The sequence below is a fragment of the Gobio gobio genome, assembly GCF_949357685.1.
Source record: "Gobio gobio genome assembly, chromosome: 16".
NCBI lineage: Eukaryota > Metazoa > Chordata > Actinopteri > Cypriniformes > Gobionidae > Gobio > Gobio gobio.
In genome coordinates, this window is record NC_137109.1 from 231,828 (window position 1) to 245,000 (window position 13,173).

Genomic DNA, 13,173 nt, shown 5'->3' on the forward strand with positions numbered 1-13,173 from the left:
ATTATAACATCCATCCATCATCTTCCACTTATCTGGTGCCGGGTCGCGGGGGCAACAGTCTAAGCAGAGACGCCCAGACTTCCCTCTCTCTAGCCACTTCCTCCAGCTCTTCTGGGGGAACCCTGAGGCGTTCCAAGGCCAGCCGGGAGACATAATCCCTCCAGCGTGTCCTAGGTCTTCCCCGGGGCCTCCTCCCGGTGGGACGTGCCTGGAACACCTCCCTGGGAAGGCGTCCAGGAGGCATCCAAAATAGATGCCCGAGCCACCGGGGCTGGCTCCTCTCGATGTGGAGGAGCAACGGCTCTACTCCGAGTTCCTCCCGAGTGACTGAGCTTCTCACCCTATCTCTAAGGGAGCGCCCAGCCACCCTACGGAGAAATCTCATTTCGGCCACCTGTATCCGGGATCTTGTCCTTTCGGTCATGACCCACAGCTCATGACCATAGGTGAGAGTAGGAACGTAGATCGACCGGTAAAATCGAGAGCTTTGCCTTACAGCTCCTTCTTTACCATGACAGACCGGTACATCAACCGCATTACTGCAGAAGCTGCACCAATCCATCTGTCAATCTCCAGTTCCATCCTTCCCTCACTCGTGAACAAGACCCCAAGATACCTGAACTCCTCCACTTGAGGCAGGAACTCTCCACCAAACTGAAGTGGGCAATCCACCCTTTTCCGACTGAGAACCATGGCCTCGGACTTGGAGGTGCTGATTCTCATCCCAGCCTCTTCACACTCGGCTGCAAACCGCCCCAGTGCACGCTGAAGGTCCTGGTCTGAGGAGGCCAACACGACAACATCATCTGCAAAAAGCAGCGACAAAATCGTATGGTCCCCAAACCGGACACTCTCTGGCCCTTGGCTGAGCCTAGAAATTCTGTCCATAAAAATTATGAACAGAACCAGTTTCAAAGGGCAGCCCTGCCGGAGTCCAACATGCACCGGGAACCGGTCTGACTTACTGCCGCCAATGCGAACTAAGCTCTAGCTCCGGTCGTACAGGGACCGAACAACCCTAAGCAGGGGGCCCGGACCCCATACTCCCAGAGCACCCTCCACAGAATGTCACGGGGACACAGTCGAATGCCTTCTCCAAATCCACAAAACACATGTGGACTGGTTGGGCAAACTCCCATGAACCCTCCAGCTCCCTGGACGTGTTGAATGTGTGTGTGTGTGTGTGTGTGTGTGTGTGTGTGTGTGTGTGTGTGTGTTGAAGGCTGTTATTGATGGCATATTGACTGACATGTGTCATGACTCTCATCTCTCACTGACATTAGACGTGTCCTGTAGAGCAGCGCCCCCTGCTGAGCAATAGCCATCATATGAAGAACACACGCGCGTGTGTGTGTGTGTGAAACAAAAGAAGTTCTGTTGCCTCACTCCATAGTAAAAGTTTTGGACCCACTTTATATTAGGTGGCCTTAACTACTATGTACTAACATTTTAATTAATAATTTGATACAATGCACTTATTGTGTACATACATGTTTTAACATTGTACTTACATTTGCAAAATATCTGCATGCAATTACATTTGTAATTAATTTCTGTAGTTACATTTGTAATTACACTGCTGACCCTTCCCTTACACCTAACCCTACCCTTAAACTTACCCACACCACCACACCTGTCCCTAACTTTACCCTTAAACTTACCCACACCACCACACCTGTCCCTAACTTTACCCTTAAACTTACCCACACCACCACACCTGTCCCTAACCCTACCCTTAAACTTACCCACACCACCACACCTGTCCCTAACCCTACCCTTAAACTTACCCATACCACCACACCTGTCCCTAACTTTACCCTTAAACTAACCCACACCACCACTCCTGTCCCTAACTTTACCCTTAAACTTACCCACACCACCACACCTGTCCCTAACTCTACCCTTAAACTTACCCACACCACCACACCTGTCCCTAACCCTACCCTTAAATTTACCTGTACCACCACACCTGTCCCTAACTTTACCCTTAAACTTACCCACACCAACACACCTGTCCCTAACTTTACCCTTAAACTTATCCACACCACCACACCACCACACCTGTCCCTAACTTTACCCTTAAACTTACCCACACCACCACACCTGTACCTAACTTTACCATTAAACTTACCCACACCACCACACCTGTCCCTAACTCAACCCTTAAACTTACCCACACCACCACACCTGTCCCTAACTTTACCCTTAAACTTACCCACACCAACACACCTGTCCCTAACTTTACCCTTAAACTTATCCACACCACCACACCACCACACCTGTCCCTAACTTTACCCTTAAACTTACCCACACCACCACACCTGTACCTAACTTTACCATTAAACTTACCCACACCACCACACCTGTCCCTAACTCAACCCTTAAACTTACCCACACCACCACACCTGTCCCTAACTTTACCATTAAACTAACCCACACCACCACACCTGTCCCTAACTCAACCCTTAAACTTACCCACACCACCACACCTGTCCCTAACTCAACCCTTAAACTTACCCACACCACCACACCTGTCCCTAACTTTACCCTTAAACTTACCCACACCAACACACCTGTCCCTAACTTTACCCTTAAACTTATCCACACTACCACACCTGTCCCTAACTTTACCCTTAAACTTATCCACACCACCACACCTGTCCCTAACCCTACCCTTAAACTTACCCATACGACCACACCTGTCCCTAACTTTACCCTTAAACTTACCCACACCACCACACCTGTCCCTAACTTTACCCTTAAACTTACCCACACCAACACACCTGTCCCTAACTTTACCCTTAAACTTATCCACACCACCACACCTGTCCCTAACTTTACCCTTAAACTAACCCACACCACCACACCTGTCCCTAACTTTACCCTTAAACTTACCCACACCAACACACCTGTCCCTAACTTTACCCTTAAACTAACCCACACCACCACACCTGTCCCTTACCCTACCCTTAAGCTTACCCATACCACCACACCTGTCCCTAACCCTACCCATATCCCACCTCAATATCAGCAAATGTGTTTTCCAATACAATTTGAACAAAGTAAGTCAAGTCAAGTCAACTTTATTTATATAGCGCTTTTAACAATGCAGATTGTTTCAAAGCAGCTTTACAGTGTTAAACAGGAAAATAATGCAGCATAATTTTATTCAGCTGTATAGCCATTCTGGAGAAAACGGTGATGTCATCAGTTCTTTTAAATTATCATACAGTGACAGTGTGGGCTTTAGATCAGTAATTAGATCAGTAATTTAGTTTATATGGTTAAATAGTAGTTTAATAATTAGATTTATTTCGATATTTAGTTGAAAAATTTAGAAAAATTTAGTGTCCCCAACTGAGCACGCCAAGCCAGAGGCAACAGTGGCAAGGAAACCAAAACCCCATCAGGAGCAGAATGGAGAAAAATAAACCTTGGAGGAAACCAGGCTCAGTCGGGGGGATAATAGATCGGAAAATTCGAAGGATCGGAGGCAACACGCCGGAGACGGGTTTATTGAGGATGACATATTGATTTAAGTATTATTAAATTGTAATATTCGAACAATCTGAGTCATCACGCCGGAGACGGGTTTCAGGGGGAGTCTAATTGACAAGTACATTGTACTTATTTTTTGATGTACGTACATAGTAGTTAAGGCCACCTAATATAAAGTGGGGCCAAAGTTTTAAAGTATGTGATATTTATTGTACTTAAAGGGATAGTTCACCCAAAAATGAAAATTATCCAATAATTTCCCCAAGCTAGATATTTTACTTTATAGCGTGAGCACTTTAATCCAATTCAATTCAATTCAAATTTATTTGTATAGCGCTTTTCACAATACACATTGTTTCAAAGCAGCTTTACAGAAAGTGCATTTCATAAATGTACATTGAAAAATGTTAGAAAGAGAATGTTAAAGAAAAATGTTAGAATAAGTTAATCAATCATGTATTAATTTAGGCCATAACAACGCTGGCGTTGAGTCGTCTCTTCACAGGCGTCGAGTCGTCTCATCACAGGCGTCGAGTCGTCTCTTCACAGGCGTTGAGTCGTCTCTTCACAGGCGTTGAGTCGTCTCTTCACAGGCGTCGAGTCGTCTCTTCACAGGCGTTGAGTCGTCTCTTCACAGGCGTCGAGTCGTCTCTTCACAGGCGTCGAGTCGTCTCATCACAGGCGTCGAGTCGTCTCTTCACAGGCGTCGAGTCGTCTCATCACAGGCATCGAGTCGTCTCTTCACAGGCGTCGAGTCGTCTCTTCACAGGCGTCGAGTCGTCTCTTCACAGGTGTCGAGTCGTCTCTTCACAGGTGTTGAGTCGTCTCTTCACAGGCGTCGAGTCGTCTCATCACAGGCGTCGAGTCGTCTCTTCACAGGCGTTGAGTCGTCTCTTCACAGGCGTTGAGTTGTCTCTTCACAGGCGTCGAGTCGTCTCTTCACAGGCGTTGAGTCGTCTCTTCACAGGCGTCGAGTCGTCTCTTCACAGGCGTCGAGTCGTCTCATCACAGGCGTCGAGTCGTCTCTTCACAGGCGTCGAGTCGTCTCATCACAGGCATCGAGTCGTCTCTTCACAGGCGTCGAGTCGTCTCATCACAGGCATCGAGTCGTCTCTTCACAGGTGTTGAGTCGTCTCATCACAGGCGTCGAGTCGTCTCTTCACAGGCGTCGAGTCGTCTCTTCACAGGTGTCGAGTCGTCTCTTCACAGGTGTTGAGTCGTCTCATCACAGGCGTCGAGTCGTCTCTTCACAGGCGTCGAGTCGTCTCTTCACAGGTGTTGAGTCGTCTCTTCACAGGTGTTGAGTCGTCTCTTCACAGGCGTCGAGTCGTCTCTTCACAGGCGTCGAGTCGTCTCTTCACAGGCGTCGAGTCGTCTCTTCACAGGTGTTCAGTCGTCTCTTCACAGGTGTTGAGTCGTCTCTTCACAGGCGTCGAGTCGTCTCATCACAGGCGTCGAGTCGTCTCTTCACAGGCGTCGAGTCGTCTCTTCACAGGTGTCGAGTCGTCTCTTCACAGGCGTCGAGTCGTCTCATCACAGGCGTCGAGTCGTCTCATCACAGGCGTCGAGTCGTCTCTTCACAGGTGTTGAGTCGTCTCTTCACAGGTGTTGAGTCGTCTCTTCACAGGCGTCGAGTCGTCTCTTCACAGGCGTCGAGTCGTCTCTTCACAGGTGTTGAGTCGTCTCTTCACAGGCGTCGAGTCGTCTCATCACAGGTGTTGGGGCATCTGAAGTCTCCATGAGAGGCTGATACAAACTGGAGCTGACGAACTAGTTACCTCGGGACTAGTGTCTCGAGATAACAACAGAAAAGCAGATGGGAAATAATTAGCATAGCTGCTGTTCAGAATATTAATGATCACTTGATGATAAATACAATGATGAAAAGAAATAAAATGAATAAAATGATCAGTTCACTTTAATGATGGATGGATGGATGCACTTTAAATATGAAAGTATTCTTTGATATTAAATATAGTTGAGTATTGAAAGTAAAAGCACAAGTAATTGCAAAATACAAAAGGAGCAAATAAATATAACCATTTCACTGATATATATAGGCGCTGGTCAAATAATTAGAATATCATAAAAAAGTTGATTTATTTCACTAATTCCATTCAAATAGTTAAACTTGTATATTATATTCATTCATTACACAACGACTGATATATTTCAAATGTTTATTTATTTTAGTTTTGATGATTTTAACTGACAACTAAGGAAAATCCCAAATTCAGTATCTCAGAAAATTAGAATATTGTGAAAAGGTTAAATAATGAAGACACCTGGTGCCACACTCTAATCAGCTGATGAGGCCTTTAAATGGTCTCTCAGTCTAGTTCTGTAGGCGACACAATCATGGGGAAGAAGCTGACCTGACAGCTGTCCAGAAGACGACCATTGACACCTTGCACAAGGAGGGCAAGACACAAAAGGTCATTGCAAAAGAGGCTGGCTGATCACAGAGCTCTGTGTCCAAGCACATTAATAGAGAGGCGAAGGGAAGGAAAGATGTGCTAGAAAAAATTGTACAAGCAATAGGGATAACCGCACTCTGGAGAGGATCGTGGAACAAAACCCATTCGAAAATGTGGGGGAGATTCACAAAGAGTGGACTGGAGCTGGAGTCAGTGCTTCAAGAACCACTACACACAGACGTATGCAAGACATGGGTTTCAGCTGTCGCACTCTTGAACAACAGACAGCGTCTGAAGCGTCTTGCCTGGGCCCTAAAGACACAAAGGACTGGACTGCTGCTGAGTGCTCCAAAGTTATGTTCTTATTAGTGTTTAGTAGGGGTGTAATGGTGCACGTATTCGTACCGAACCGTTTCGGTACAGGGCTCTCGGTTCGGTGCGCGTGTGTACAGAACGGTTTCCGAGTGCAATCTTTAACAGTTCACAGTTGGCTTGATTTAAGCGCGGAAAACACTTAATCCTAGTTCCCACTCGAACATATTAAGTATTCAGTCCATTTCATCACGAAATTCAATCGATGAATGCCGTTTTGACGCTCTTTAATGTGACGACTGATCACTGTACAGGCAAGTATTCAAGCGGCCGCGGCGTGAGTGAACGCATTCATCTCTTCCAGAAGAATAAACATGAATTAATATCTTAAAGCTACACTGTGTAAGTTTTTTAGTTTATTCTTAGCTAAAAACACTTAGTTCTTTCAAAAATATATGTGCTCATTAATGTATATTTACTTCTTTCAAGTAATAAAGTATTCTCGTAAGTTTATAATATGCCATTGAAAATACATACGGGTGAGGGTTCGAATGCGGGTTGCCATGTTGCCCCTCCATCTTGAAAGTACATTAGCCAAAGAGGGACATACCCGTAAATTCAAGCTTCGCCTTTCGCGTTTTAACACTCGATGGCACCGTGTCGAATGTGGACGAGGTCGAGCTGGAAGCCATGTTAATCTTGGACTAAATCGGCCACCGTAGGAGTTAAAACGAAATCGGAATTGAGAGGAACAGAAACTAATATTCACTGGATGGTCATATACCTTTTCACCACTAGATGGGGGAAAATATCACACAGTGTAGCTTTAAGGTATGTTCTCCTAAGCGTTCTCCTTCAGACGACAAGATGCATCCTTGCACGTTTTTTTCTCATCGTTTGTCCCCTGCCGAACGTAATTATGACATTGGCAACAGAGAGTTGTTGGCAGTCAAGTTAGCATTGGAGGAATGGCGTCACTGGTTAGAAGGGTCAGGGGTACCTTTCATCGTATGGACCGATCTCAAGAACTTAGAATACATTCGAACTGCTAAAAGACTAAATTCCAGGCAGGCTAAGTGGGCTCTTTTTTTCGGTCGTTTTGACTTTACTCTCTCGTACCGCCCGGGTTCCAAAAACATCAAACCCGACTCCTTATTGCGTATTTTTGACCGCTCCGAACGCCCGGCTACTCCCGAGTGCATTTTACCAGAGTCTCTATTCATCTCTACACTCACATGGGAGATCGAATCGAAGGTCAAGAAGGCCTTAGAAGGGGTAACGCCTCCGGCCCGTTGCCCACCCTTACCGTTTATTCGTGCCTGAGAATTTACGGTCCAGCGTTCTTCAGTGGGGACATTGTTCCAATGTGGCTTGCCATCCAGGAGTTAAGCGCACTAAATTTTTAGTCAAGCAACGATTCTGGTGGCCTCTCATGGCTCGTGACGTTCACAGTTTTGTCTTGACCTGCTCAGTTTGCGCCACGGGTAAGACTTCCAATCGACCTCCAGATGGGCTACTTCAACCGCTGCCGGTTCCTTCGAGACCCTGGTCCCATATTGCTCTAGATTTTATCACCGCCCTCCCACCCTCTCAGGGTCACACGGCAGGGTTTGACCGTGGTGGACCGGTTCTCGAAGGCGGCCCATTTCATTCCCTTGCCCAAATTACCCTCAGCCAAGGAGACAGCGTTGATTGTCATTAATCACATCTTTCGGTTACATGGCCTCCCGACAGACGTGGTTTCTGACAGAGGACCCCAGTTTGTGTCCAAATTTTGGAAAGAGTTTTGTAAATTTCTGGGTGCGACTGTCAGTCTGTCCTCAGGGTTCCACCCCCAGAGCAATGGTCAAACTGAGCGAGCCAATCAGGATCTGGAGAGAACGTTACAACGTTTATTATCCAAGAATCCTTCATCGTGGAGCCAACAACTGTCTATGGTGGAGTACGCCCACAATACGTTGCCAGTGTCATCAACGGGCCTATCACCGTTTGAGTGTAGTGTAGGTTACCAGCCACCTATTTTTCCTAGTCTGGAATCCGAAGTCGCGGTCCCCTCCGCTCACGCCTTCGTCCAGAGGTGTCATCGCACTTGGACTACCACCTGAACGTCGTTCTGGGGGAGGTCAAGGGTCACACGCTAGTTGGCTGAAATTGCGAAAGAAACGGCGGTAAAAATTGGCAAACCCCAGAAACCTTAGTAGGGCCTTACAGGAATCTGGACTTGGCCAATCCACCACAGCCTTGATCTTCTCAGGATCCATGCGCATTCCCTCAGCCGACACGATGTAGCCTAGAAAAGGAACAGACTGTGCATGAAAAGCGCATTTCTCCGCCTTGACAAAAAGCCCATTCTGTAGCAACCTCTGAAGCACTTGTCGAACATGCTGCTCGTGTTCCTGGAGAGACGAAGAAAAAATCAAAATGTCATCCAGGTAGACATATATGAACTGATCGACCATATCTCGCAGCACGTCGTTGACGAGTGCCTGGAAGACCGCTGGGGAGTTGGACAGCCCGAACGGCATCACCAAGTATTCAAAGTGCCCCCTAGGGGTGTTAAAAGCGGTCTTCCATTCATCCCCCTCCCTGATGCAGACCAAATGATGAGCATTACGTAAATCCAATTTCGTGAAGATAGATGCTCCCTGTAACCTCTCGAAGGCTGAAGACATCAAAGGTAAAGGATAAGTATTCTTGACCGTGATGTTGTTCGGCCTCCGTGATCAATACATGGTCACAGGGATCCATCCATCTTCCCCACAGAAAAGAACCCCGCCCCCGCTGGAGAAGAGGAATGGCGGATGAACCCCGTTGCTAGAGAATCAGAAATGTATTTCTCCATGGCCTCTCTCTCTGGACCCGAGAGAGAATATAACTAGTGCTTAGGTGGAGACGTACCTGGCAATAAGTCTATGGCACAGTCATAGGGACGATGCGGAGGAAGAGAAGCAGCCCGAGACTTACTGAACACTTCCTTCAGGTCCAGATACTCCGCAGTTCCGGTCATCGTCCAGCCGCTGTGGAGAGGTCAGAGGTCATCGTCCAGCCGCTGTGGAGAGGTCAGAGGTCATCGTCCAGCTCAGCTCAGGGACATTAGCTTACAGAACAGCAATAACATCTCAGTGTGCTCAGTGTTGCTAAAAGGTCTGAAAGATCGGTAACACTTTACTGTAAGCGGTGTGCATAGACTCCTTCATAATCATGATATGACAGATGTTATGAATATGAAGGAGTTTGTATGCATGTTCATGACAGCTGTCATTAAGTGTCATTCGCTCATTTTTAATGCAATGACATTATTTGAGATGTCTTTGTTATGACAACTTGACATAAACCAAGACAACATAACCTGTCATAAATATTTTTTTCATTGGTACAAGTTGAATTTGTCATTAAAATGTCATTAAGTGTTAATACTCTGTCAAATTATTTTACAACGTTGTGAATATTTTTCAGCTCATAATGTTTTTTTTAAAAAGGTTTCCTAAACAGTTAATTACAGCATCCCACACATTTATACTTTCTTGAAATGCCTTTTTCCATGATGGATAGCTAAGACACATCATACTGGCGAACACCTGACCTGTGTCACTCTAGCATTCTGAGCTGACGATTTAGGTCAAGAAAAATATTCATGACACTGTTATAAAATTATTTGACAGAGTATTAACACTTAATTTGGATAATATTTTATATTTTAATACTTAAGTTTGATAATTAATCTGCTATGTCATGTTTATGACAGGTTATGATGTATTGGTTTGTCAAGTTGTCATAAACACATCTCAAATAATGTCATCTTTGCATTAAAGACACTTAATGACAGCTGTTATGAACATGCATACAAACTCCTTCATATTCATAACATCTGTCATGTCATGATTATGCACACCCCTTCAAGTAAAGTGTTACCCAAAGATAAAACCAACAAGATTAGATCATATATTAAAGTAATTATTTAATGTTTTTAATTTTTGCTGTAATAAATATGTGCTGTTCCACACGGTGTTCATTCGGTGGCGCTAATGCGCCTTTAGCTGCTCTGCTAACCGCCAGAGAACAACAGAAGAAGAGGAGGAGGAGGAAGAGGAAGAAGGGCTAGTGTTGTGCTCCCTGTGATAGACAGATCAGAGAGAGAGAGAGAGAGAGAGAGAGAGAGAGAGAGAGAGAGAGAGAGAGAGAGAGAGAGAGAGGAAGATGAGCGACACTGTGAGTGTGTTTGGAGGAAGAGCGCCTGCTGAGGTGGAGCTGCTGTGGAAACACCTGAAGAACATCAACACACACACATTCACACAGATCCTCGCAGGTGAGCTTCAGCACACACACACACACACACACACACACACACACACACACACACACACACACACACACACACACACACACACACACACACACACACACACACACACACACACACACACACACACACACACACACACACACACACACACACACACACACACACACACACTAACTAACTAACTAACTGTTATTATAGGCTGCTTCTGTTGATAATGGAGAGGTTGTTTTCAGGGCTGGGCGATCGCCATCAGCTGCTTTCAGATGGAGCGGCATTTACTACACAGAGCCGTAGTTCACGGACAAGCTGAGCCATATCGCATTAATATCGCAGGCGGTACGTCCGTGAACTACGGCTCTGTGTAGTAAATGCCGCTCTATCTGAAAGCAGCTGATGGCGATTTCCTACTAATCAAGGAACCGGCTTTACTGACGAGATGCGCCTAATGTCATGCGATATGTCGCCCAGCCCTAGTTGTTATAGTTGTGTATAATGCTGCCTTCACGTGCTATCGGAAATGTCCTAATTCCCACTTTAGAAGTCGTGATTACGAGCTTGTTGCCGGAGTGAACAGGAATCATGGTGGACACCAGGTTATTCTTGCCTATTTATTGGGAAAATCTTATTAAAACCATCATTATATGTAGTGTCCCATCCACCGACAACCATAAACATTCCAGATAGTCCGCTTCTGCCGATTCTGTACTTTCAGTCAAATGCAGGCTATTTTCGCTGTGTACCAAACATACAATACACGTCATATGATTACTCTTACAGGCAGGCGGATTTAGAAAGCAGAGGCCCCTGGGCACAAAAGCAGAGGCCCCCCAGAACTCGTGGCCCAAACTCACACAGCTTAAAAAAATGTGTCCTAAACATGACACAAGCTTATATTAAGGGCTTCAAAATAACTGGTAACACAGTTAACAAGTTTTAAGCAGTTTGCCCTGTGTAAAAGATTTGTGCTGTTTAATGCGTTTAAGAATTTTTTTTGTTGACTTTCTGTAGCATAAAGCCTCAAAATTACATTCAGGCTACATTTGTTTGATTTCATTAAATAAAAAAAAGTTAAAAAAGACAAAAAATTAGGCTATATATAAATAATAATAATAATTTTATATATAAGAAAATTTTAATATAACCGTAGAAAGAAAAGTAGCTACGCCTAAGTTACTTTTTTTTTGTAATTGCAATTGCATTTTATTGAACGATTACATAATTGTGGCCTCCGTAATTGTAATCACGATTACAAATTCGATCAATTGTGCAGCCCTGTCAGGAGAGGACGAGCTTTCTGCAAGTGAATCTCCGCTAAAATTCAAGCTTCCGTGAATGAGCGCGCACAATTGAATAAATCAAACGAAGCACAATAGAATATAGTGCAATCATTCTGACTAAAACAGCCATTCTAGGATTTTCATTTTATGGGGGCTCAGCTCCCAGTGAGGGTATAAAAACAATGCTAACACTTCAGTTTAGGGTCCAATTCTTACTATTAACTGCATATTAGGATATTGGCTTGCTCCCCCGAGACAATTTTGATTTCTATGATCTACCTAATGTGCATTTTAAGTTGTTCTGAACGCCAAAAAATTAGATATAGCAATACCTTGAAAACCATGTCAGTGGGTAGATATGAATGATAGTTTTTCCATTTTTGTCAGTGAAGACAGTAAAACATATGTTTTACTGATATTTATATGTTTTATGAATCATTTTCATATGTTAATTTACTGAAGGCTACTAGGAAAGCTAGGTAACTAAATTTATGAAATTAATTCACAATATGCACTAGGGCTGCAACGACGCGTCGACGTCGTCGATGACGTCGACTACGAAAATACGTCGACGTGCGTGAAATGCGTCGACGCGTCGGCGGCACAATATTTACGTTCTAGAATGGAACAGAAGATCTAGAATAATGGCAGCTTCTGCTCCCGGGCATAGTGAAAATGATCATTTATCATATAAAGCCAGACCGCGACATTCAAAAGTGTGGGAGTACTTTAAACAGAAGCCGAGTAAAACTGTGCTTTGTTCGCTCTGTAATGCCGGTTTCACACTGCGCGCGGTGGCAGAGCAGGTGCTGTGCGCGTGGAGAGCGGGAGCTTTCACACTGCAGTCAGTGTTGCCAAGTCCGCTTTTTTCCGCGGAATTGGGCTACTTCTACACTGTTGCCGCGGGCTGTGTCTCATGTCCGCGGGTTGAAGCAAAAAAACACACATATTTAACCCCCCGAACGCGATGTTTACCAGAGAACCTCCCCGAAACGCGATTGGGCTTGTTTTGAGTAACGAATGGGTGGGTTTTGTTGTGTAAACCTGGCAACCCTGCTGCCAGTGTTCTCTCGCGCAGCTGAACCGTGGCGCGTGTATTGCAACAGACGGTCACATTTTCCGGGGTTCTTCTCCGACCCCAGTACGTCTCGTGCCTTTATTTATTATGGGCTGCATATATCTCCTGTTAATGCGACCTGGTTCCGCTCTGTCCCAAACACATATGCATAAAACATGCTGTATATAGGTAGTTTACATGATTAAAGTAACATTAAAGTTAAGATATGCCTCTAGCTTTAATCATTTAAATGTGTCTTTGAAGTTTGGGCAAAAACTTCTGGCAGTTTTAGTCGTTGTTTATGCACAT

The 13,173-nt window shown here is 45.0% G+C and overlaps 1 protein-coding gene across 1 annotated transcript in view; it reads left to right on the forward strand.

Annotated features, from left to right (window-relative positions):
• The first annotated feature begins 10,297 nt into the window (after positions 1-10,297).
• Positions 10,298-13,173, forward strand: part of commd5 (COMM domain containing 5) — a 35,105-nt gene continuing 32,229 nt past the window's right edge. The window contains exon 1 of the mRNA XM_079839809.1: positions 10,298-10,533. Coding sequence (XP_079695935.1) covers positions 10,425-10,533 — 109 coding nt within the window. The 5' untranslated portion in view covers positions 10,298-10,424. The remainder of the gene's footprint in view (positions 10,534-13,173) is intronic.